Raw genomic sequence first — 27019 nt, forward strand, 5'->3', positions numbered from 1 at the left:
ATGAGGAAACTTAAGGGTAAATTCTTGTGTGGGAGAAGTGGCATATAGGCTTTCGAATTCTCTTGATATATGCTGCTGTGCAACATGTGGAACATTGCAGTACACAGAGGTTGCTGTAATGCTTTTAGCTTGTTGGGGATCTCAACAGAAGATTATTTTAATATACCTGTGTATGTGTCTGTCTGAGCATGCATATATAACTTGGCAGGAGTTTAAAAGAATACAGTTAAAAACAAGAACAGTGTAGGTTATTCATTACTGAGATAATACTACAAGATAAGAATATTTAGTTGTATGTTGGAAAACAGGGAAAGAATGACCATTTACCTTGCAAAGAACATCATAACTGTCTCCAGTGGTGCCCCCTTTTGTGCCCAACCTAAGCTGGCACATGTTCATCTCTGCAAGCTTGGGGCTAGTTGATGTAATCCCAGCTAAGGGCTGCTGCACACATGGCAAAATGCACAGGAACTCTGTAATATGTGAACATACTGAACCTGTTGTCTAACATAAAAGATCTGTTTTGTTCAACTTTATCTTAAATGGGAGGGCTGAAGCACACAGTTATAAAATAAATTCTCATCGCTTGCCTCAATGACTTCATGGGACAAGACAGCTGGGATGGTAGGATTTTCTGACTTTTTCTTGGGCACTATTGTTCACTCTCACCCAAGTTGCTGCAGCTCTCTCTGAGTCTGTGGATAGCCAGGCAAATCTCCACTGAGGGTACTGGGCAGGCACGATATGTTTCGCATTGTAGGATATACTTCCCATTGCGGTGTGTTGTGGTGCCAGGTTGGCGTTAGCATCTGCACCACCTACACTTAGTGCTGGAGGGCAATAAGTCAGAACTGGTTGTAAAGGATGGCTGGGGATGGACACAAGTGTCCCCAAGGTAAGAGCTGCCCTGGAAGCAAATTTTCGGTTAAAAAAAATTGGTTTGGAACTATGTGTTTGTTTTAAAAACAGTGGCATCTGCCTATACAAGCATTGTAAAACTTGTAGTTGGTTGGTGTATGTATGAGGGCTGAAAACTTCCTCTGAAAGAGAGATTAAATGAAAAGAGTCATGAATGAGTTGCTTCTATTGTATTTCGAAGATTATGCATACCTTATACATAGTTTATACTTGTTTGGTTTTTTTCAATCTTTAAGTAGTACCAAATCTTGAAAGGAATGTGCTGGGCCTGGATTTAAGTTGACTGTGGTGATAAGGATTTGGATAGATCCTTCATTTCCATCTTTCAAACAAACAAACAAAAAAGTTATTTTTCCGTTCTGTCCACTTGCTCTCAGTAGATGTAGTTGGCTGCTTAACATTACTAAAGTTAATATTGTGGTGTTTCTCAGAGCTTTTGCTATTTGTGCAAGCCTATTTTGGTCAGTACTTAATTTTTGTTTTTGTTTTGTCAGCAGCCATGCAGCAGGTCCTGGATAACCTTACTGATCTGCCAACATCAACAGGCGCTGAAGAAATAGACCTGATTTTTCTTAAAGGAATTATGGAAAACCCTATTGTAAGATCACTTGCTAAGGTATTCAAACTTGCTGCTCTAAGTAGAATCTGGAAATATTTTCATTCTTAAAATATTGCGTGAACTTTGAGTATGGACTGAGTTATTAACAATGGGTTTTATGTATGGTATGTCTTATTAAAAGACTTGAAGGGGTTTTTGAAGGTGAAGGGTTGGTATAATAACATTTTTGTGCACCCTGATTTATTGTTTTATGGAAAATTCTAGAAGAAGAAGAAAAATTTAGAGACTCCAGAAATAATGTGCTAACATTATTTATGAAGAAAATGTCAAAATACTTGAAATTAGAAGCAGTTGGTTTTAATATAGTCTTGTGACCACTGTTGTGTGCAAAACCCATATGCCTTCTGACTTTCAGCATTTTTGCCAAGGATGAAAAGTGAGAGTAATAACCTTCTTTCTCCCATGGCATAAACTAGTTTCCATTTTGTCTTTGGCTCAAAACGACTTTTTTGCCCAGTGAAATGTTCGCTCCTATGCCCTTTCCTGGATCTCAGAGTAATGCTGGGGCCATTCATTGTCAGCTCTGAGACAAGGGCTATCCTTAGTTTTGGTCTTACATTATGAAAATCTGTTATTTATAGATGGTATCAATCAATTATAAATATGTAAGGTGATATTTACAAAAAAAAAATCTTTGGACTCTGTGGACACTAGGAGATGCAGTCAATATTGCACAGCACTTACAGTCTTAATCTTATTTCATAAGAATAAGCTCCTTTCATGAGGAAAAAACAGTTAACTTAAATGTAGCTGTCTCTTTAATATGAATAGACATCTGAAAGCAATGCCCTCTGGGCAGGCATGAAATACCCTGTAAAGCTAAAGGATTGTTGTGCAGGGATATTGCTCAGTATAAAGATCTGGAAAGGAAAAATCAAAAGAATTTATATAAGAATTTACTTCTGTTCAGCTGTTCAAAAAAATTGGTTGTAAGTGGAAGACATTTCATAGTAATAAACTTAGAAATAATGGATATGTCTCATCTGCTAGTGAGATGACTGCAGAGGGAAAGATTTGTGTACTAAATTTACTAGAGTAAGTAAAAGCATTTTCTTAGAGTTGTTTCCAGCTTCTGTATCTGCTGCATATGTCATCTTTAATTTAATATTTATCATGAAGAAAATGTTCATTGCAAAGCATATTTTTTCCTATCAAGAATTTGTGCTTTAATGGCCAATTACAATTATGTGGAATTCAATGACTAGCAGATGTAAAAAAGTGCTTGCAATGGAAACAGACTCTTAACTATAAACTTCCTTTATCTAGAATGCTGAAAGGTTTTAATTGTGTTCATATTGCATGACCTCACTCATATTTTATTTTGTAATTATTTCAGAATTAAACCCAAAACCTCAGTCCTAACCAGCAGAGCTAAATAAGGACAAGATCAAAATGACAACACATTTCAGTATATGTAGTTCATATACGTCCATTTGTCTCTAAAAATGCATATAACTTGGTCTTCTATTAGAAGAGCTAGTTTTAACAGAATAGGCAATTATTGGGACCCTGAGATAGTCAGATTATTTAAGCAGATTCATTTCAGACCAGGCCAGAAACCTAAAAGCTTTTTCATTTTCCTTTATTAGTCAGCTATTAAGACTAATCATTATGTAAAGTATCCCAAAAAGGACAACAAGAAACTTCGGGAAGTGTGCCATGGGCCATACAAGCTTATTTTTTCTTTCCAGTTCTTTTAAAAAAAAAAAACAAAACCAATGAAGACAAGCAATAAGCATAGTAGTTAGTTTATAATATATTGCAGTGCAAAGTTTGGCTAATCATTTAAAATTGCATTAAGCTCATTTGACAGTTTTTCCTGTCTAGAATAAAGGCATCAAGGTAGAAATTACAGACCTTTTTTTCAGTAGGGTTCTTTTACTATACTTTTCCATTCCATTCTTCAGTGGGTGGTAGGGGAAAGGGGAAGTAACTGTAATCACTGTAAAATACATTTTCTTTCATTTACTTATGTTTGTGCTTAATTCTAACTAGCCTTTAGAATTGTTATGCTTTTTTGAAAACAGTTGTTGAATTTGGAACATGCATGAATTTTACTCAGTTTTGCTACCGAACTGTCTTATCAAAATTCTCTTCTCCTGGATTGTTAGCTACTAATTTGAACCTCAAAACTTTACCTTCTTTTCTGCAGTCACACTATTGCTTTTAGTATTGTAGCATAGCATATAGCATACCAGGTGAATGTCTAACCCAGACAAAGGAAACATTGTAAGAGTAATCTGTAAACATTGAGTCCAGTATTTAGGATGTCAGGTTCTTGGAGGCAAAAGCCTTACTATTGGAACATTTGGCAAGTATAATAAATATTGAATGAATCAAAAGATTCGATTCAGTATCACTGTTTCTGAAATGATGAACTGAAATGAAAAAAAAAAATTGCAATATCTAAGTTAAGTATTCCTTTTTTTCTTTTTGTACCACTCCATATCCTGGTACCCCCCAACATATTACAGGATCAGAGGTTGTTGACTGATAAACATTCTGTTCCCCAGTATATACATGGCCTTGATTTTGGGGTGAAGGGTGAGACTATTTGTATTTAGATTATACTCAGTGGTAGTATTTTAAAGAAAATGAGTGAGAAAGAGAAGGTAACCCATGTTCTCTAATCTTACAAAGGTTTTGCAGTTGGAGTATGTTTTAAAAGTCAACAAATTTGTGTTTTTACTTGCTGTAAAATAGTAAGCTTTAAAAGAAGTATGTTATTTACTGTATGTATTATGTACATAATAGCATTCCCTTATTAAGGAGAATGTGTGTAGGTTCTAAGCTTCCTATGACTTTGTAATCATGGTCATTTGGTTTCTGTGTGTTGGTGTTGGAATGTTTGAAATGTCTTTCTCTATGTTAACTTAGCCTTTCCAGTGTTTGATCATCAGTCCTGCAGAAATACCATTTTATAGATATGAAGTAGAATTCAATACTCAGATGATTTGAGGAAACAAAGTTTTCTGGTTTTAGCAAAATTTTATTTTAATGTCTGTTTTAAAGCACTAATAAGAAAGTAGATGTGTGTGCATATCTTCAAATTATATATATGAGAAGTATATATAGATGACTCACAAATATATCTGTAATTTGTTGTGTTTTTACATGCCAAAGCAATTGTTCTTTTTTGAACTTCTTGTTGCTATGCTGTTGTAAATAACTCTTAATTGAGTGTGTTGAGAATCTTAGTTATTTTTAGCCTCCTCTTATTCCCTAATTTTGCAATAAAACACTGCCTGTAATAAGTAAGCGAAGCATTCGGATTAATGAGTTGTTCTCTTAAGCTCAAAGCTCCTACCTTTCAGTAAATTTAAGTATCTGTAGCGTTCAGGACAGGTTTATGTCTGCAGCAGTAGCTCTAGAAAGAGATACAAAGTTATCACAGAATCAGAATGGTTGAGGTTGGAAGGGACTTCTGGAGGGCATCTGCTGCTGCTGCTCAAGCAGGCTCACCTGGAGGTGATTGCCCAGGACCATGTCCAGATGGCTGTTGAATACCTCCAAGGAGGAAGACTCCAACCTCTCTGGGCAAACTGTGCCAGTGGCCAGTCATGCTCACAGTGGAAAAAGTGTTTTGTTATGTTTAGGCAGATCTTCCTGTGTTTCAGTCTGTGCCCATTGCCTCCTGTCCTGTCACTGGGAACCACCGAAAAGAGACTGGCTCTGGCCTTTTTGCACCTTCCCTTCGGGTATTCATACACGTTGATGAGATTCTTCCCTGATCCTTCTCTGCTTGAGGCTGAACAGTCCCAGCTCTCTCAGCCTTTCCTCAAATGTGAGGCGCTCCAGTCCCTCCATCATCTTCATGGCCCTTCACTAGACTCTCTCCAGTATGTCCAGAACTGTATACAGTATTCCAGCAGTGGCCTCACCAGTGCTGAGGAGAACTCAACCTCCTGGCAATGCTCTCCTTAATGCAGCCCAGGATCCTTTGCTGTAGGCTTTTCTTTAGCATTTCCTTTAGTTATGCAGACTTTCCTTTAGAATTTGCTGTTTTTTAAGGTGTTTGAATGGGAGGAGCCTGGGGGAAATGCTTCTCTCACAGACTTTATTTTTTTTCTGAGCAGATCCCATAGTTCTTTTTTTGTCCTTATTCTAGAAGGTGCACTTGTACTGCGTTCTGAAGCAGAAAAGATCTGAGGTGCTGTCTTGTTCAGAGAGGACTATTTGGTGTATATAGCTTAGAGGTTATAGGGAATAAGAACATACAAGTATCTCTGACAGGTGCTGCTTATAAAGTTGTTTGGGTCACATAGTTAAGCATTCAAAATCCTTCAGCGGTTATAAAGATAAAATATACAGATTATACTATATGTAACTTTTCTGGTTTTCCTGCTAAAGGTTGCACCAAGAAATTATTTAAAAGGATTATAAATTGGAACTACTTGAAACTTCTTTACAGTATAGTATTATATATTTAATCTTACAGGCTCATGAGCGACTGGAAGATTCTAAACTTGAGGCTGTCAGTGACAACAACCTGGAGTTGGTGAATGAAATTCTTGAAGACATCAGTCCCTTAGTAAATAAAGATGAGAATATCGCAGAATTGGTTGGAATACTCAAGGAGCCTCATTTTCAGGTGCCACCTTTTTACTGTATACTACCAACTTACTGTATCAGTGTCCACATATGGATCTAAAAATAATAATGAAATGAAACCTGAAATGTAGCAAACTTTAATATGTAGGATTTCACTCTGAATGAAGGGTAAAACAGAAGCCATGTGGGGTTAAGAATGAGCATGATTTTATTCTATGATATCACCTTAAGAATATCTTCACTCATTGTATTAAAATCCACTGGAGTTTCTGTTATGAATCTTGGACAAACATTTACTTCCTATATGACTGGAGTTTCCAAACAGTTCCCTGAAGGCTTTATTCTTAGCATTTCCAGGTGGTCTCTGTTCCTGATACCAGCCATTCTGCACTTTGGTTCAGCTGTTGGCATCCATATTCATGTGTAAGATTTACAGTTTGTAGAGTGAATGAACTTGATTCTTCTGTGATGCGATCTGCACTGCAGCTTGAGACTCTGAATCCCTCTCACTGTCACTTTACTTAACATAAGTGAAGTTTTGACATATGCTTGTCAAAAGCAGATGTTTTTCCATAGCTGCCATTCTATTACCAGCTTCTGTACTGACCCTTGAAGGTTAGGGTTTGTAAATCCTCAGTAGATTATGGGCTTTCTCGTCAGGCTTCAGCTGACTTTAGTACTTAGCTATATGTATCCTGTAGAAGAACATAAGAGCACCATTTGCCACAGTATAAATGTGCTTCTTTTGGCAGACAGTTATAGTCATAAACATTTTTTGGGTATATGAGTTTAAACGCATAGTTTTTTTCCTAAATTTTCAGTTATACAATATACAAACACAGCAGTGAGCTGAATTACCATTTAACATAGATGAACACTGGTCAAGCTGTGGTGTGGCCTGTTGGAAGAGGGAACACTTTTAAGAGCTCAGCTTTTGAGGTAGCAGCTATTCTGAATGCTGACAGTTCCTCTGCCTCTTCTGAAGAGCAGTATGTTGGCCTTGCTGGTGCTTTTATTTGTCCAGAAAGGTGTCATAGCTAAGGGATCAAAAACTATGATTTGGGGACTTACTGGTCAATAAGCTTGCAAATCCATCTTTGATCCCTTAGCAGAAATTGGTACTGGAAAATGGGAGGTTGAGTTTGGAGGAATTGGTAGTTAAGATGCAAAAAGATTGGGATTGGGGGCCAGCTGGTGCAGTGACAGACCTGACAAAGATACATTGTGTTAGAGAAACTAAAGCTGACAAGTCAAAGAGGATGAATCAGAAGACGAAAATGACTTAAGTGAAGTGCTGGAATAGACTGACTTTGAAAGGCGCTGTAGCCGTGATCTCTGGAGAGAGATGGCAAAAACCAGAGACCAACTGGGTAAAGAATCTTTGTGGTGGAGGCTGGAAATGGCCTGTAGGAGACAGAGATCAAATAAGAATTTTAATTAGGGTGAATAGCCAATACTAAGGCAAACTCAGCATTTGTTCCTGTGCAGTGGTCATATTTACAGAGAGGCACAACTTGATGCTGGTGTCAGTTACTCCGTTAGTTCAGGCTTAGGCAACTTACACATTTAATTTAGAAGTTCCAAAGTAGCTGAGAAACAAAAATGCCAATATTTTTGCTATTTCTTGTACAATTTTTGTTGTTTATGAAGAGCAGACTTGAAATTGCATATATGCTATATTAACTTTACAGTTTTGCTCTGATCTTTTGTTAGTGCTTCCTAATTGTACATTAAAGGTCCATTTAACAAATCTCCTCTTTTCCTTCCCTGTCCCTAGTGGTAGGTATCTAGTGAAGACTGTAAGGCTAGGACAAGCCAACAGTGATACCTTCCAAAATGTTTTGTGAGGATTTAGTGATTTATTGCTCAGACTTCTGAGTGAGAAGTAGTATTATCCACCTGTGGTGGTGTTTTCTTCCATCTGCTTGTTCAGTTGTTTTTTGAACCCATGTGAATATCTGGCATTCACAACATCCCCCAGCAGAGTGGAGACTATGTTGTTTTGTTTTTGAGACTGTCTCCTGTCAATTTCACTTAATATCCCCTTGCTTTCCTGTAGGAATTGAACAGTTTTTCTTAATCAGCTTTTACATGTTACTCATGATTTGAGAGACCTGGTTGTATATGTGTGTGTCTCAAATAAATAAAAAGAAGGGAAGCAAAACTGCATACAGCTTCCCAGAGTCATTCACAGCAGCATGGATTTTTGAAGTTGTGTAATAATTTCCATTGTATCTCCTACTTGTTGCTTAAAAATGGCTAGTATTTGGTTTGCCATTTTAACAGTTGGTGGATGGGATGGGATAGGATGGGATGGGATAGGATAGGAGTCGTGGTTTGGCCTCAGCCAGCAACAAAGAACCACGGGGCCGCTCTCTCAACTCCCACAGCCGTGGGAGAAACCGGCAGGGTTTCGTGGGTTGAGATGGTGCAGTTTAACAGAACAGCAAACGGGAAGAGAAAAAACAGTAACTCCGATAAAGAGACATAAAGACCCAGTTACAGCACCATCCAGCACCGACCAGACCCGGACCACTGCAGCCCGCCCCTGAGTGGCAACAGCCCCATCTTCCCCGGCTTGCTCTTCTTATAGCCCTGGCATGTGTCACGTGGTATGGAATACCTGCCTCCCCTGCCGGCTCCTTGGGGAAATGAACCCCATCCCTACCGGAACCAGGACAATAGAATAGTTCAGTTGGAAGGGATCTACAATGATTATCTAGTCCAACTCCCAGACCTTTTCAGGGCTGACCATAAGTTAAAATGTATAATTAAGGGTACCGTCCAAAATGCCTGTTAAACACTGACAGGCTCAGGGCATTGACCACCTCTGTAGGAAGCCTGTTCCAGTGTTTGACTACCCTCTTAGTAAAGAAGTAGTACATCTAGGCTCAGTAAACATAGAGGTGGGTTGTTTGTTTGGTTTAGTTTTGTACTGTTTACACCTTTGAGATACCACTTCTGAGTCTGTCAGTTAATATGTTAAATTAGGATTGTGTTTTCCCTTGCAGTTTGTGTTGTGAAGGTTTAGATTGGATACTAGGAAAAATTGCTTCACTGAAAGGGTTATCAAGCATTGGAACAGGCTGCCCAGGGAAGTGGCTGAGTCCCCATCCCCGGGGGTATTTAGAAGATGTGGTGCTTATCATCAAGGTTTAGTGGTGGACTTGGCAGTGTTACATTTACAGTTGGAGTCTATGATCTTAAAGGTATTTTCCAACCTAAATGATTGTGTGATTCTATGAATTTCATTTGCCTTGTGCTCACACTGGTTCTCATGAGGTGCTCGTGGAGGTCACAATCAGTTGTTTTACTCCTTGAATAGTTTAGCAGCATCAGCAAAGCCTATCATTTCACTTCTCAACCCCATTTCCTAGATCACTTATCTGACATGTCAGTGTATTGGCAGATGTAGAAATGAGCCCAGATGCCTGTGGGAAATTTCCTGGTGACATGAATTGTGAAAACTAGTAATACTATATTTCTGGCCCCAATTTTTCTCTCTTAACCCATATTTTCATATACTTGAGAGCCTTACTGCTTATCCTGTAGTAGCTTTGTTTCTTCAAAAGACTTCGATAAAGGCCTTTTGGAAATTGATCTATATTATCAACTGTAACTGCCGTCCTTGGGTACTCTTTCAAGGAACTTAACTAAATTTGAGAAGCATGACTTCCCTTTATTAAAGCATGTTGATGCTTTCGCATCATCTATTTTGTCCATTCTTTTTTTTTTTTATGGAAACTTCTTCTAATTTGTTTAGTATCAACATCAGACTTACTGGTTTGCAGTTTGTTGACTCTTCCTTGGAACCCAGTTTAAAAATTCATATAATGATTATTGCATATTATGAACAAGATTGCGTGCTGCTGCTTTCACTATATTGTTGACTGAGTCCTGGATATGTAAGAGAAATAAGCTATTTCTAGAGCTCCCTACTTCATTTGCTGCAAAACCTGGGTGGTACAGAAAGAATTATGTATGGAAGGAAGAGAAAAGGCTATTTGATGGTTAAGATAATTAAATGCTACCCTGGAGAACTAACCTTTTAAAAGTAGATCTGAGGTGATTCCGTTTGGAAGCCTAAAATTAGGGTGTACTTTTCTGCCCTTAATGTTGTGCTTCCATTCCCCATCTGGAGGCAGGCAACAGACAACTGAGGCCAAAGTAGTATTGTTTTGATTAAGTGTTTTTATTTAACTGATATCATAGTTACCACGACTCTAGAAGAGCTTTTACGAAAATTTGCCTACCAAAATGTGGATACAGTATTCTTTCTAACCCTTGGGGAGGCTATATATCTCTCTGAAAAGGAAATGGAAAATTAACTAAATACTCAAGAAATAAGTGGTATCCTTTCTGCCTCATTTGGTGCAAGGAGGCATATTCCAAATTCTGCAAGAAGGGACCTATAAGGAAGAAAGGAAAAATACAATGTCATTTACAATTATAAAAAAATGTAATTTGCATCCTTTCTCCAGTTCAGTAAATGTGTAAACAAGCCATCTTGACTTGACTCTTTTAAAGTTTCATGGGCATTATTGTGTAACTATTTTAGAGGCAGATTCTGTGTTTTACAAATGAAGGGTGCCACTTTATTACAGTGTCATCTTACAGTTATGACCTGCATCGGCATACAAGTATCAAATGCGGTGTACAAGTCATCAGTGTAACAGTTTATTTGAATTTATCATTTAGTGCTAAAAATATCGAATTACAGAACTTCATTTCTTTTGCACATTTTTACAGAAGAACATTGGGGAGGGACTGGCATCCTGTGTACATGTGCATGTATACTAATGTTTGACTGTCTGTTCCCTCCCTTTTCTCATTTCTCCTTTTATTCCTTAATTTTTCTTCCATTTCACTTTTTATCCCTTTTAGTTTTAACTGAGCTTTTCAGGGGTCAAAGTGTGGAAGATACTAAGTTCTTATGAGTTTCACAGTATTGATGGCTTGCCATCAGGCCAGTATGTATTGAAGAGCCAGTTGGCATGTGGCAGTGCATAAAAAAGGCTATAGCAAGTCTTATGGACAGTAGCTGGAGAGCAGAAGAGAGGAGTGGTAAGAGAGGTTGCCTTGAGGGAAGAGGGAGGAGTTGAAAGTATCGCACTGTTGGAGTAGTTAAACATGCAGAAGAATCACTTCTGCTGTTTTCCGAAGAACTTGTTCAGTTACTTTCACCTTTCTAAGAATTCTGCGAGTCATTCATCCCAAATAGTAGATTCTGCTGGCAATAAAAAATCTGAAAAGCAGCCAATATTTTCTTCTAATAGTTAGCTTTATAATGGCTAACCATACCTTTAACATGTTTCATTTAGAAAAGTGATCTTAAGTTTCTCTTAGACACATCTTAATTTATAGCATTATTTTTCCCACATATTCATGCCTTCTTACCACCCCCTTGATTTCTCTAAGATCTTAAATGATTTCCTCACTTTTCCAGAACAACCTTTAAAAATGTCTTCTTTTCACATGTACACTAGGGGCCTGTAGTCCATTTCCTAAGTTCTAATATTTAAACAGCATTATCAGAGAAGACTAGCACATATTTAGTGCATAAAAGAGGAATGGAAATACTGTCAAGGCCTGAAGTGTTAGGAAAGGAGTCCTGAATTCAAGACCACAGAGTTGTTCTGTTCTTGTGTATTCCACCCAGCCCAGCCCCCAGTTTTAATTTAATTGTTCTGTTGGATCACAGTTGGGGAAATAGTTATCATATAGGGAAGGCAATGCTTCATAACATGTATAGATTGTGCTGAGAATTTTTTTAGGAAAAACAAATTTTGAATTTGAACTTTGCTTCAGCACTGTAGAGAGTCTTGGATGTTTAATGTTTCTTTATTTACTGAATTTTGAATTACTTTTTCTAATTTTTTTTTTTTTACTTTCTAGCCACAGAAAACTACTGTAAAGAATTCAATATGTTCTAAATGTATAGATTTGTTTATGACCATATCTTGCACAAAGGGGCCATACTGTCTGCCTGTATGTCCACTGTATGATATCTCTTGTGATACGCAAAGTTATTCTAAATGCCTTGTTCCAGCAATGTTGCCATTTTTTTCCATGAGAACCTTTCTACAGTTAACAGTCTTGGAGCACAAGATACTACATTTTCCAGTGCTGTAGGAAAGAAACAAGTCAAGTTCATGCACCTGTATTTCTTAGATTACTCAACCGTATTACTGAAATAAGAAAGTAATTGAGTGACATAAAATGTTGGAGAGTAGTCTGGCAGTGGATACAAATACATGGCCTCTTTTGCCAGGTGGCTTTGTTTAAGTGTTCTTCAGGACTGTATGCCATGACCTGGCTGGCTGGAAGCAGTCTTCTAAGACTGGTATAGATTCTTGAGTTTCAGAACTGAGAGTTAGGTATGGGAAGGTAGCAAGTTAACTATGGCTTGTTTAAATGAAACCAGTAAAACACTTTTCTTAAAGAAACCATTTTATCATTGTGGGCAGCAATGTACAGTCCCTGATAGTCCTTCTGTTATTCAGCTGTCATGTAAATAACAGATAAAAGATTTTGTGATTGAGAGATGTTTAAGTAGTAGTTGAAAGAATTCATGCTTATCCATAAAACTGAGTGAATAAATAGGATCGGAATGTGGAATGGGATCATATTTAAGAACTGAAGAATCTTACAGAGCACGTTAATTTGAAAAAGATGACGCAGACTGTTAGTTTAGTAGTCTTTTTTGACTGTGGATCAGGTTATAATCCATAAATTATAGGATCGTTAAGGGCAGGGAGCTGTACAAGCATGGTTATGTGTAAGGTTCCATGAGAAATCTAGTGGTTTGTGGCCAGAAAGTTTGGGAACAATTTGTTTTAGCGTGTGACCAAAAGAGAAAACTGGAACTACCATACTGGTGTATCTGCTTGGCTTTGTCAGTGGTAATGTGTTAAAATGTGTAATTGATGCTAGTTGGTTTCATTTTGGAAATGTAGAAAGATCCAAAAATGTTGCTTGCAAACATTGGCAGAGAGAGGTCTGTTTGCCTGGTTTCTGGATTGGATGTGTCTTGGATAATGAAGAATTAGAAATTGCTACCATCTGACAGCTGCTTGATTTTAATAAATGATTGTTTTTCCTATTTAATTTGATTTGGTTTATGTCCACAGTAACAGAGCAGCCACAATAAGCAGCTGTCTTTACAGTCTTAATGGCAGAGGCAGAATCGGTGAATTGGTACCTCCTTCTAACCTCAATTTGAAGTATCAGCAGGGTCATCACGTAATGGGCAGATTAAAATGACTGTTCAGGTTTGTGGCACATTGAGGGCTTGCATGTTGAGCTTAGCACTAAACTAATATGGTTGCACAACTTTTAGCTTAGAGGTGGCTTACAGGAGGATGGAACAGACTGCATAGCAAAATTGTTAAATTTGCTTAAATGTTTTCTGCTCAACTGCTCTGCTTTCTAGTAGTTTGCTGTCTTTGTCTGGCATGTGCATCTCGCTATCAGCGATAGTCCCTATGGTGTTTTCTCTCTTTATTCTCTCTTATTTGACACCATATCTCATCAGGTCACTGTTTGAAACAAAGCTGTGTTGTTTGAGGCCTAGTAGGCATCTCCTCTACTTGCTTGCTTTCCTCTTTCTGTATCTGTCAGTGAGACTCTCTGTGCTATAGGGTGCTTTATCTTGAACATATGAACATATAGCATATGGTGGCTATAGGGAGTCCCTTTTCCTCTTTAAGACAGAAAATCTCCACTGTCTAACTTCACAAGTTTGATCTTGTTTTACCTGTATGTATTGTCTTATAAATCTTTTCTTTAAATCTTAAAGTATCTTTCATGAGAAAATCAAGTCTAAATTTCATTGTCTTCCAAAGATGTGTATATTTATTTGGATCTCCTCCTTTTGCTTTGTATTTATGTATGTGGACAGGTGAAAACACCATTAACTATAAGGTCTGAGCTCTTGTCTTCCAGAAGGTGAATTCTGTCAACTTGGATTCATTTGGTGCTAGAATTCTGCCTTGGTTTTATGCAAGCAGAAAGCACTTATTCTGCAGATTTGCTAGAAATCCTTGCATACCTGTAATTATCCAAATTACTGTGGAGGAAAATTTTATTACATTAAACACAAGTCTCTAATAATGACTTATCTTCATTATTTTGCAATGGGTTATTTGTTTACTTTAAGCATTTCCTCAGATACTGTCTCATTAGGTGAAAGACAATATTAGGTATTCCTTTTTCCATCTTCTTCCCTGCGAGATCACTCATTCCTCCCAAATTCATTACATTTTTCCTATACTTCCTTTAGAAGAAGCATTTGTATTTACAAAAGAGAGCATATTTGCCAACACAGTAGGCTTATCAGTCCATGTCAGTGCTTGTATGTCAATTTTTGCTCCATTCGAAGTGAAATAAGATTTTTATGATCTGTTCCCAAAAGGGCTGATTCAGTGGTTATTCAGCACTAAATCCTTCTGCAAATGGTTATTTCATGATATAAAAAAAGGCTTTTTCTGTTCCTTTGCAGTCACTCTTGGAAGCACATGATATTGTGGCTTCAAAATGTTATGATTCCCCTCCTTCTAGCCCAGAAGTCAATAATTCTTCAGCAAACAACCAGATTGTTCCAGTAGATGCTATTCGTATCCTTGGAATTCACAAAAGAGCAGGAGAACCACTGGTAAGTAATTGAAGATGAGTATGTCTTTAAAGTGTGAGTGAAAACACTTGCATGTGCCTGATTTCTTGCATTATGTTTTAATTATTATGTTGTGTAGTTTAGTGGGTGATAGGATCAGTATTGAGAGCTTTCAATAAGAAGATACTTGTGTGGTGTCCATCCTGTTCTCTTTAAAAAATTATAGGGTAGTGAATAGGCAGTCACTAGGCTGAATGACTTGCTAGCATAACTGACATAACACAACATTTAGTCCTGATAGAAAATGACAGGATTGCATGCAATCAAGAACAATAGTCATTGTTCAGTTGTATGAAAACCTTGTCTGAAAGCTCTTTTGTGTCATCTGATGATTATCTGGATATTAGCAACTCTTACAGTGTAGTAGCTGTCTTACTGTCTGTTTTCATTGGGGTAGACAGAATATTCGACAGCTGTATATTTTTGCTTGAGATAATGGTAAAATGAAATTTAAATTCAAACAATGGTAAACTAGGTGTCGCATACCTCTTTCAGGGTGTTACGTTTAGAGTTGAGAACAATGATCTCGTAATAGCACGAATTCTTCATGGCGGAATGATAGATCGGCAAGGTCTTCTGCATGTAGGTGACATTATTAAAGAGGTGAATGGCCATGAGGTTGGAAACAATCCAAAAGAATTGCAGGAACTGCTGAAAAATATTAGTGGCAGTGTCACTCTGAAGATTCTCCCAAGCTACAGAGACACTGTTATTCCTCAACAGGTCAGTAGCACATTTCTAATAAGTCTGTCAAAAGAATTTCTACTTGGTACTTTATCGCATAAGATTATTTTAGGATTTTGGATTAGACATGTTTTGATTATTTTGTGTATTTAATGCTAGCAGGAAGGCTAAAATGTAGATACCTGTATTCACCTTTAAGTACATTTTGGAAGTGGGTTTATTCAGGAGATTAATACCACGCATAGTATGCCTGCCTAAAAAATTCTAGTTAGTATCTAAGATTGACAAGCATTTGTATACTACATATAAAGCATGTTTCTTTGACATCCAGTGACCTCTGATGACCTAGTCACAATCACACTAAACTGCAGTGAACTGCATGTGTTGTTGATAACATGATCAGCGTCCAAGTAACCTGTTTCATAGAATTCAGAAACACATTGAATTCAACAGATGAGCTTGAACTCGCTGACTTAAGTAGGAGCTTGAATGGTGGCTATTCCTTATCCTTTTGTTGCCATAGGCTGGCAATTTCTCCCCTGCAGAAGTAACTTGTTGCTCTAAATCAGTGCATTTGAAACATCTTGTAAGACAGTCCTTCAGGTAGTGGGTCTCAGTGCCCATGACTATAACAGACTATGCTTACATTGAGTAGATGCTGAGGGAATGTGCTGTATTGGAGGCACGTGCACTGCTTCCTTTGCTCCCCCACCTAGTAGAAAAAAGTCAAATATGTTTCCAGTCTACTGATGCAATTTACTGGTTCTTCCCCTGCATCAAAATTGAGTCTTAAGCAGTCACATATCTTGTTTGTTTTAAAACGTTGAGTTCACGGCAAAACTAATTCTTAAGAATCCATAAACCTTGAATACGGTGTTCACATTCTGAGAATTTTTTATATTTTTAAGTAATTTAAAGTCAGAATGCTAATTGAGTTGTATATACTGAAATGCAAAAAACGAGTGGTTTGTGATACATTGTCCAAATAGAACAGTTGGTTTATTTTTATCATGAAGCTCCTTCACCCAAGGTTTGCACTGCTGATTATTCTCTCTCAGCTGGTGTATGCCAGTTTTTTCCATAGATTGTATTTTACTTGCCAAACGCAATGTTGGTCATGTTGAACTTTTTATGCCGCAGGTAAAGACGTTACTTCATTTTGACGGATAAATTAGTAAGAATGTATTTTATGATGTTTAAGCTTTGTAAATTTTTACATATTTCAGGTTTTTGTGAAGTGTCATTTTGATTATAATCCATATAATGACAACCTCATCCCATGCAAAGAAGCAGGTTTGAAATTTTCTAAAGGAGAAATTCTTCAGATTGTAAACCGTGAAGATCCAAATTGGTGGCAGGTTGGTAAAAAGACTGAAAAAATAAAATAAAACCCCCAAAAGCTTCACTAGTTGCCTTAATAATAAACTCTTTAAATTACAATCTACTTCCATTTAACAGTAGATATAAGAAAAAATATTTATACTGCAATCCAATTTCAAGCTAATATCAAGATATTAACAATTGAAATATGAGAGAAAATTGAATGGTATAAATTGTATACGTAACACTCATTTTACTATTACTGCTGTTTATTTGTCTTTCTTCTTCTATCGTAAGCCTAGACATTCCAAAATAAGTTGAAGTGGACAATTTCTAGCAGAAAGTCTTAGGTTGACTGTGTTAATTGTGGTAAGCCTTCCCTGACAGCGACTGTGAAAGAAGTGGACCCCTTCCTGAGTGCTCAGATTTGAGGAGAGAGAGGGAAATTAACCCCGTGGATTTGAAGAGGGGTGAGAATAGGTATTTGGAGAAGCTGTATCTTTTATTTCCACAGTGGTGGTCAATGTCTGTGAGCTATAACATGCATCTTCATAATCAAAGTGTTTGCCACTGTTTCAAATATTAACAGTTCATCCTGCTTTAAGATTGTATTTCTACATTCAGTCCTTCAGTAGAAATGTAATCCAATGCTTCTGCTATTTTTATTTTTTCTAAGACACTACACACAATTAAACATCATCAATGCCTTTGAAAGTGGGACAAGTGAACCTTAAGACACTTTTCTCAACCGAGATACTCAAAATTGCAAGTGGCATTGGCAATCTAGGCAAAGAGTTTAGCGTTATTAATTTCCCTTTCTAGCCTTAATGGCTCACTCTTTGCTAGATAACAAGCAATAGTGAGCCAAAAGTTACTTGAGAGCAATATATATATATGACTTCTTTAAATTCAACAAAAATACTTGAATATATATCTACAACTGTTGCTGAATTCTGTTGCTTGTCAGTGATAGTAATAATGGAAAGAAAGAGAATAAAAAGCGTGAGGGAAGGCAGAAAATTTATTACTGCCAAGTTAATTAGTTTCAGAAGTTAGACGCTCCAAAACTCTGGAGTAGTTTGACATTTAGTTTGCATGCTTTTCAGTTCTCCAGTTGTGTCTGGGGAGTCCAGGGGAAATAAAACTTAAATCTTAAACACGCAATCAGTGGCAAAAAAAGAAATGTGTTAAACCTGTATAGTGTGTTGCAAGTGTTGCCATGCAGATCATGCCACTGGGAAAAAAAGATAGTTTTTCCCTTGGGCTTTCTAGAAATGCTAGGCTGTTATTGAAAACTTGCTAACTGTAAAAAATCAGTTGGTCATAGGTAAAAGCATACAAGTTGAAAAGCCAACAGTTGCTGTTAGCAAGAGAGAGACCAACAAGTTGTGGAGAAGAAAAGTGTAACATTTCATAACTATGTGTTTGTATGTGAGCTTTGAGAATTGAGCTTCCCATGAACTTATTTTATAGAGAATCTTAGCCGAGCTTTCATTACGAGGAATGCTTAAGTTACTAAGATTTTAAATCTGTTAGTGCAGAAAGCTTGAAGGCATGATTAGGTATGTATTAACGGCATTCACTGTTTGTGAAATGACGGTTAATAAGCTGCACTGGAACCTGTTTGGACCAGCTCAAGAATATGAAATAAGTGTACTGTGTACTAAAAAGTCTTTGAGTTTTGTCATTTGAGAGTTCAGTGGCTGGAGCCATAGAATTCCATTTAGGTTTTTGATGGCAAAGGTTTATGGCTATAGGAGCTTACTAACTTAATGGGAACCAGTAATGAAACTTGTATCTATTTTATTTGTTTCCTGAATTTTAATACTCAATGGCAAGATGCTGTTACTGTAGGACAGAATTTTAATATCCACATCTGAGTTTGAATTTCCAAGTCTCACAAGTAAATGTATCAACACTCACCATTAAGATTCTGGCAGTGTGAAATTCGCTCAACATCACGTTGATGAGAAAGGTGCTTTTCACAAGTAACCTCTGATTTTCTTTTTTTTTTTTTTTTTTTTCCAGGCTAGTCATGTCAAAGAAGGAGGAAGTGCAGGGCTTATTCCTAGCCAGTTCCTGGAAGAGAAGAGAAAGGCCTTTGTTAGGAGGGACTGGGACAACTCGGGTGAGATTTAAGGAATTTCAGGAATAGATAGATTTTGCTCTGACTCCATTTGTTTTGCTTTTCCTGCCTTCATAGATAGTGGAAAACTGCTGTGTGAGAATACACAGAATATTGCCAAATGCTAATTATTATATTTTGGCTTTGACTGAAGGACAAATGCTAAAGTCTATGCTTAGTCTTCATAGATACAGGAATCAGTTTTGCCACCTGCTGATGAAAAGCTAAATGAAGTGGGAAAGGCATAAGAATTAGCTTTTTTGTTTTAATTATGTTTTTATAGTACGCACTGAAAGTTAATAATCTAAACATGTTTAATGGATCTTTCAGATGCTTTTTATAAAGCTTTCTAGGAAAATTAATTTTTTCACTATGTTTGGTTCTTACTGTACTATTTGATGTGTATGAAAATAGATGTGATCTCCTGCCCCAGAATATATACAATTCTAAAATAGTCCTTGTAAATTTAATTAGATTAAACCTGCATATGTTGCAAGTTGCATTTTGTCCCTGCCTATGGCAGGTAGGTTGGAACTTGATGATCTTCAAGGTCCTTTCCAACCTAAACCATTCTATGATTCTATGATGTTCATGTAAATAAGCCTTGGAAAAAAACATTTACCAAAAATGATGAGTTTGTCTCAATTTTTTTTTCTAGGGCCTTTCTGTGGAACAATAAGCAGCAAAAAAAAGAAAAAGATGATGTATCTCACTACAAGGAATGCAGGTATCTCTTAATATTGCATATGAGTCAAACTTCTTTAGGCTTCTAAACTTGCAGAGCTGGAAGATTTGCAGTAAAATGTTTAATTATAAATTTGATTTTATGGTTTAAAAGCAGTAGTGACCAGTGAAGATACGGTAGTGCTGAGTACACCTTTTGGTAGGTGGAAGTCAGGGAACTGTGTGTTAAAAGAGGTAAAAAAGCGAAAGCTTTGTTGCCAGCAGGTAGAGGGATGTGATCCTTCCCCTCTACTCGGCACTGGTGAGGCCACACCTGAAGTGTACTGGGCTCCTCCCCAGTGCAAGAGAGACATGGACATATGAAGATGATGAAGAAACTGGAGCATCTCTCCTATGAGGAAAGGCTGAGAGAGCTGGGATGGCTCAGCCTGGAGAAGAGAAGGCTTGGGGGGGATCTGGGGCAATCTCATCAATGGATATAAATACCTGAAGAGAGGGTGCAAAAAGGGTGAAACCAGGCTCTCTTCAGAGGAGCCCAATGACAGTACCAGAGGCAACGAGCAACATCAGGAAACATCAGGAACATCCTCTGAACATTAGGAAACACTTTTTCCACTGTGAGGGTGACTGAGCACTGGTGCAGTTCGTCCAGGGAGGTTGCAGAGTCTCCCTCCTTGGAGATACTCAACAGCCATCTGGACATGGTCCTGGTTGAGTGGGGGGGTTGGACCAGATGCCCTCCAGAGGTCCCTTCCAACCTCAACCATTTTGTGATTCTGTGAAAGCTCACTAATTGTTAATCACAGTTTTCCCATTCTGATCAATCTCGAATTTTCTCCTTGGAAGTAAAAGTAATAATCTGACTTTATCCTGTCCATGAAGGGGTAACTATTCTATTCCCATGGCAATTTAAAGCAGGAAAGCTTGTATCAGACTTAATGCCCTTTGAGTACTATTTATATTCACACATGGTCTATTGATATATAGCAGGACTGCTTAATTTTTTTCTTACAGTACTGTCTGTGTATTAACTATGTTTTTGTACATTTCTCAATGTAGAATTTGATCGTCATGAAATCCAGATCTATGAGGAAGTAGCCAAAATGCCTCCTTTTCAGAGGAAGACGCTGGTCTTAATTGGGGCCCAAGGAGTGGGACGAAGAAGTTTGAAGAACAGGTTTATAGTACTGAATCCTACTAGGTTTGGAACTACAGTGCCATGTAAGTTGTCAGCATTCCTATTGTAATATCATCCTTTGAGTCTCTGATTATCTGGAAAATACCTGATCTTTAGCCCAGTGATTCAGGGTAGGAGTAGTTTTGTCACAGTATAAAAATTGTATAGAGGGGGACAACAAAAGGTTCTTCATCTTCTCAGACAACTGAACTAGCATATGATGACAGTGAAAATACTTGTGACTAGCAATTAAATGTTACTGATGCTGCAGAAGGACTATTTTTGTACGTGCAGTATTTCAGTCTGCTAAGTTTCTTCAGTGTCTGTCAGCATCAGTTACTGAGCAGATTCTAGAAGTTCCTAGTAGTGTTCTGTATTGAATAGCTAAGGGAGTTTCTCAGGTCTGCCATTTAGTTTCCCACCTGTAGCAGCACCCTAGGCATTATAAATTGTTACTTTAGTATTGGAAATGTAGGGAAAAGCAACAAACTCCTAGTAAAACTGAAGTGTTTTTGATCTCCACGATTTGTATGATAACCTGATGTTTTAATACATCTAGCCTCAAGCTTGTGATCTTTCTTTTTTATTCCCTATCAGCTTCAGGAAAAAACTCCTCCCTTACTGAAGTATCGTTTTCTTACCTTCCTTCCAGATAGTTACTTTGCTTGTTCACAAGATCTTTATTTTTTTTAACTGCTCCCCCTCTCCTGATTGACTGCTGGCCAGAGAAATCCAGCCCAGCTACATGATTATTCTCCCCTTGCCACCTGCTTTTCAGAATTTTGAAAACAGACTGTTCCTTTCTGTTTTCAGTGGGCAAGGAGTCGATCTGATAATAGGGAAGGAGGGACAGGTCTTAAAGATAAATTGTGCAACCTGAGAAAACCAGTCTCTCTCATTTGCTGAATCTCTAACACCAAAACTGTCCAGGACACTGAGAATTGGTATGTGTGCTGATAACAAGGTTGAATTCTCAGTGTTACTTTGTAAAGAAATCTTCCCCGGGGACTCTCATTATTTTGTATTGTCAAAATAGTAAGAAACTTTTCATCACTTCTAAAATTTTTTATTCCCCTTTAAAAAAGCCCTCAAAATTACTGATTTATCTAAAATGCTATATAGATGCTTAAATACATATAAGTAATGCAAAGCAGTGTTAACATGCTTTTGCTTGGAGCTCTTGAAAACCTTCAAAGCCATAAAAAATTTTCCAGCCTAGCAATCTGACCATCTAGTCAGGCACATGTGGTACATAGTTTATTGTATATAGAATATCCTCTCTACTTTATATTTAGATTTTAAGTAGGATAATCAGTAATCTTAGTTGGCCTCAGTTTCTTTGATTAGAAGAAAATTCTCCTGGTTATTCCAAAATGACTATTGTGGGGGAGTTGTTGTGGTGGTGTGTTTTGGTTTGTTTTTTTTAATGGCTGAAACGGATCCATTTTGCTGTGGGGAGAAGCATGTCCTTGGTGTTGAGTTCTAATCCATCAAATGGCGCTGTGTTTTTTTTCTTCAGTGTGGATAGCTGCACTGTGAAGTCATCTTCTGGCTGTAAACTGTTAAAGCTCATTCTCCGCAATTTATTTCAAAATGATACTTTTTTTTTTTTATTGTATTAACCATTATAGTTTAAATCTTTCTGTAGAATCTTGGCTAAAACCAGATGTTCTAGTAATATGTTTACTGCTAACAGCTTCAGAAGATGATTTCTCCTGGAACTTGAGTTTTCTGTAATAATGAAGTTGATAGGAATTACTGGAAGGGGGAGAATGCTTTCCACTTCTATCACCAAGTTGCAGCAAGTGGTGATATGGCACTGAGTGATGATGCAAGTATTACCAAAAGGGTCCATTCACTGTTATGTTTAATATGTTCTTGAGTTCAGATCTAATTAAATGCAAGTAGTGGACAGATAATATGGTGATAGAACAGCAAAGTCAGTAATAACTTGATTTTTTTTTTAAATTCTTTTATTTATTTTCACTTTCTTGCTTAAATAATGTCTGTACTGCACAGTGTAGCCAATAGCCAAGATAGCTGCTAATGCTTTTCTTAAATATTGGTTTTAATCTCTCTGCAGTGAATGTACCTTGCTCCAAGTTGTCCTGGAAAGCAGCATTAACTGGCTTCCACTAAAATTTTGCTATGGTGGCTGGGCTTCTTCTGATATTTAAGCTAACTTTCTTTATAGCTAGCTTAGGAAATTCTAGCCTGAATAACAGGACAAATACAGTGAACAATGTATATGCTAAGGTTTGGGAGATGGGGCAGGGCAGGTTTTGATGCATGCTCAGTTATTTCCAGAAGTACATTTGGCATTTGAGAGTTAAATTTTCATTTGATTTCCAAGTCACTTAAATAATGATTTTATTAAGTGAATAATTAAAAAGATGATATGAAAGAGCATTGCGTATGGTGTGAAGGAGTCATACAAAGGAAATAAACAAATAGGTGGGAAAGCAACATATGGGAAAGAATAGAAATAAATGGAACGGGAGGGGCTGTGCTCAGTTTTGAAACTTACACTAGAATCATTAATCTGTATATGGAACAATTATAATTGTATATTAAAGTGTATTACACTCTCCCATACTTAATAGGCAGTCCAGTTTCATTTGTATTCCAAATATAAAAAGAAAACATTCAATTTATATTTTAAATTTTTTGTTTAGTTACTTCACGAAAGCCAAGGGATGATGAAAAGGATGGGCAAGCGTACAGATTTGTGTCACGAGCTGAAATGGAGATGGATATTAAAGCTGGCAGGTATTTAGAGCATGGAGAATATGAAGGAAATCTTTATGGCACCAAAATTGATTCTATCCTTGAAGTTGTTCAGACAGGAAGGACCTGCATCTTGGATGTGAATCCACAGGTATATCATTTATAATGTTTATAATGTTACACTACAAGTGTAGGAGTATAATGTTGAAGAGGTATGCCTTTAAATTTGAAGATTTCTTATCTGGTTTAAAGATTACAATATCAACTGGATTCTTGTATTTGTGGCGCTTACTTGGAATGAGTTAGAAAGATGGAAAAAAACCCACACCTACTTAGATTCTGCATGGAAGAGTAGTAAATAGTCTTTTTAGCCAAGGAAAGAATGATATCGAGCATTTCAAAAGGCAGTGTAGGAGTTTCTTAAATAGAAAAATAAGTATCTTCTTCACGTATGTGTTTCTGCCCATTGTAACAGACTATTTTGCAGTGCCCCTTAAGTAATGGGGACATGTGGCGAGTCATTCTCAAACTTAGTGTTTTTTTTTTCTTTTTCTTTGCTTCTAGGCCCTGAAAATATTGAGGACTTCAGAATTCATGCCCTATGTAGTGTTTATTGCTGCCCCAGAGTTGGAGACTTTGCGTGCTATGCACAAGGCTGTGGTAGATGCTGGAATTACAACAAAACTTCTCACTGTGAGCATATTATTTCATATTTAGTTTGCTTTGAACAGGATGGTTTTAGATATTTTTTTTTTTTTTACCTTTCATTTTAGATTGAGTTTGTTCTGAAATTAACATCTGTAGGAAAAGTTAGGCAAGACTTTTCCTGATTACTTAGTAGAAGTTAATCAAATACTATGTATAGGGCAGATTGCTTCTTTCTTAAAAATAGACCTCTTACAGAGAAGTGTTGATTACAAAAATTACTTGTAATGTGTTCTTTGGGAAGTGTCACCTTTGATTATTTGCATAGACATTCAGTGGTGGGAATTGTTCTTTTATGTGAATGTATTTCCTGCACTTTCCCCATCTGTCCCCCTGAAATGTTTTGTTCAGGTTTGTTTTATAATACAGGTGTGCTTTAAAAACAGAATCTGTAATCCTTAGGAAAGATATTGCAGCCTGGGTTAAAAAAAAAAATCACAACCAAAACTAACCCAAAACAAAAAAAAAAAAACAAAACCACACAGAGAACCCACTGGAATGCAACTAAGCCTTGTTTCCACAAGCACGTGCTGCACTGAGAATGGCTGGGAGCTGCCAGAATAAGAAGCGTTCAATAGCTTCTCTTTCCCTTCATGGATTTGCCATGTAAAGGAAAGTGGCACATTTTATTCTTTAGATCTTCTCTCCTTTTTGGAGACACAGTGTGTAGCAGAGAGAAATGAGACATGCTTCCTCCAGCGCAGCAAATTACAAATTTTCCGTATGGGCATGAACTTTCTCAGCTGTGGGACCAAATCAAAAAAAAGTCAGATCGAGCAGTTAAGAAAACCATCCTCTGTGTTCAGCAGTACGACTTCCCCATCTCAGAAAAGCCATGGTTTGCTGACAACTCCTGATGACGGTGCTACAGATTAGATAGTAGCAGTATCTTGTATAATGCTGATGAGGCATTCAGAGCAATAAAAAATGGGGGATGGGTTAATTTCCACTAAAATAATATGGGATTTTTAGTCTTTTTTTTTTTTTTTTTCTTATCAAACCTGTGAGATCCCATTCTCTTAACCACATGAGAGACTGTCCAGTCCCAGTCATGGATTCTGGCTATGATAGATTTTAGTATCTGTGTGGGTGCTCTGCCTTTCCTCCTCCCTGCCCCAAATGAACCCTGAATTTTGTGATCCATACACAAAGAAGGCAAGGTTAAAACTGCCCAGACAAGTATAAAAATAATTTCCTGCACTTCCTAATACTGGATTCCCTAAGGGACATCCTTGCCTTTGTTTTACTAGTCCTTATGAATAATAAAGAGGATAGTTACTTTGAAAATACACATTTATGTATCTTTATGGATTCTAAATCATATCTGTACACACATCTATAAAGATTATGATTTCCCATTTCAAATTCTTGTACTTTCTGAACAAATGAAAAATAAATGCCATTTAAAGTATTCTGTTCTGCTTGCTAGTGGGTCTGGCTGCATTATTTCTAGCATCCTAAGCCATTGCAAAAACTCTGGCTCTTGTGCTACATTTGCTTGTCTCCTTCATTTACTGTGAAGGAAAGGCTATTCACAAACTTACTTTTTCATTTTAGTGTTTGTATTTGCAACTTTATCAGGACTTGAAAATATTAAAATAAATATTGTCAAAGGGACAAATCTCATAACTGCATACAAAAAAATTGCTTTTGTGCAAAAGCAGAGAGGAATTTTCTAAGCACGTAGGACTAATGAAACAAAAAATGCTCAGTGGCAGCGCTTCACAAAGGCTTCATAATGTAGGAATGTAAATTTTGTGTGTATTCTGCTGCTCAGGTCAGAACTGAAATAAAGTAGCAGGAGTTTACAAATAAGGAACTGATGTCAAGTAAGCAAGGCTGAAATGTAGCCTCTAAAAGCAAGAAGGTATTCTAGAGCTTTATTGTGGTAGAGATGTATCTTTCATCATCTCTCATTTCATACTAATTTAAATTCTTGGATTTTTTGCTGTTTCTGTGGAAATAAAAAAGGGCACAAATATATTTACATAACTGATTGACTCAGTCATTCCTAAAGCTTAAATTTTATTCTGTTTGGATTGTTTGCACATACAAAATTATTAACTGCCTGTTGAGCATATCAGCCCAAGTTCATGTGCTTCTGTTGACTTTCTTAAAAATTGCAAGGTTTGCAAACATTTGGTTGTCACATTGGCACAGCTCATAACATTTTCAGCCCCTTCAATGCATTTTAGCTTAAGTTCTGTGTGGATTTACTATAAAGGAAAGCTTTTGTTGTATGTATTCAGTATAGAGCTTTAAATAGTTCCGGTATGTAATGAAGGGCCACTTCTGTATGTATAAGGATTTGTCAAGTTGTACATTCTTAGTAATCTTGAACATCTCTTCAACAGGACACTGATTTGAAAAAAACAGTGGATGAAAGTGCACGGATCCAGAGAGCATACAACCACTATTTTGATCTGACCATTGTAAATGACAACCTGGACAAAGCCTTCGAGAAGCTACAGACTGCTATCGAGAGGCTGCGGCTGGAGCCACAGTGGGTCCCAATTAGCTGGGTATACTGAGATTTCTCAAGAGGAGCTTAAGTAACAAATAAAATCAGCTGCAGCAAATATGCTAATGTGACGTTGTATAGATACCGACAATAACCTACAGCACCTGTGCATTTTTACTCTGTGTATATTCAAAAGTACACTATTCTGAATTTTTATAAAAATGTCGAAGGGAAAGTGTACTTAAATATGTAATTTATTTTAATTTTTCTAACTTTTTACAGATAACCTTTCTATTCATATCACATGAAGGAAATGCGTTTAAGCATTTTTATATGTTTTGATTTAGTACCTTTGCCTTTTTCATCTAAGAAACTTT

The 27019-nt window shown here is 37.1% G+C and overlaps 1 protein-coding gene across 1 annotated transcript; it reads left to right on the forward strand.

The window, feature by feature from the left end:
* Positions 1–1417: 1417 nt before the first annotated feature.
* PALS2 (protein associated with LIN7 2, MAGUK p55 family member) lies at positions 1418–26712 on the forward strand (the record flags this gene model as incomplete). The annotated part of the gene is made up of 11 exons (XM_082479809.1): positions 1418–1534; positions 5976–6128; positions 14589–14741; positions 15255–15482; positions 16670–16801; positions 18792–18891; positions 19547–19615; positions 20632–20793; positions 23425–23627; positions 24041–24169; positions 26536–26712. The coding sequence occupies 11 exons, from the start codon at positions 1418–1420 to the stop codon at positions 26710–26712; spliced, it is 1623 nt and encodes a 540-aa protein (XP_082335935.1).
* Between the last annotated feature and the right edge of the window lie 307 nt (positions 26713–27019).

This window comes from Vanellus vanellus (genome assembly GCF_965231255.1).
Source record: "Vanellus vanellus genome assembly, chromosome: 2".
NCBI classification, from domain to species: domain Eukaryota; kingdom Metazoa; phylum Chordata; class Aves; order Charadriiformes; family Charadriidae; genus Vanellus; species Vanellus vanellus.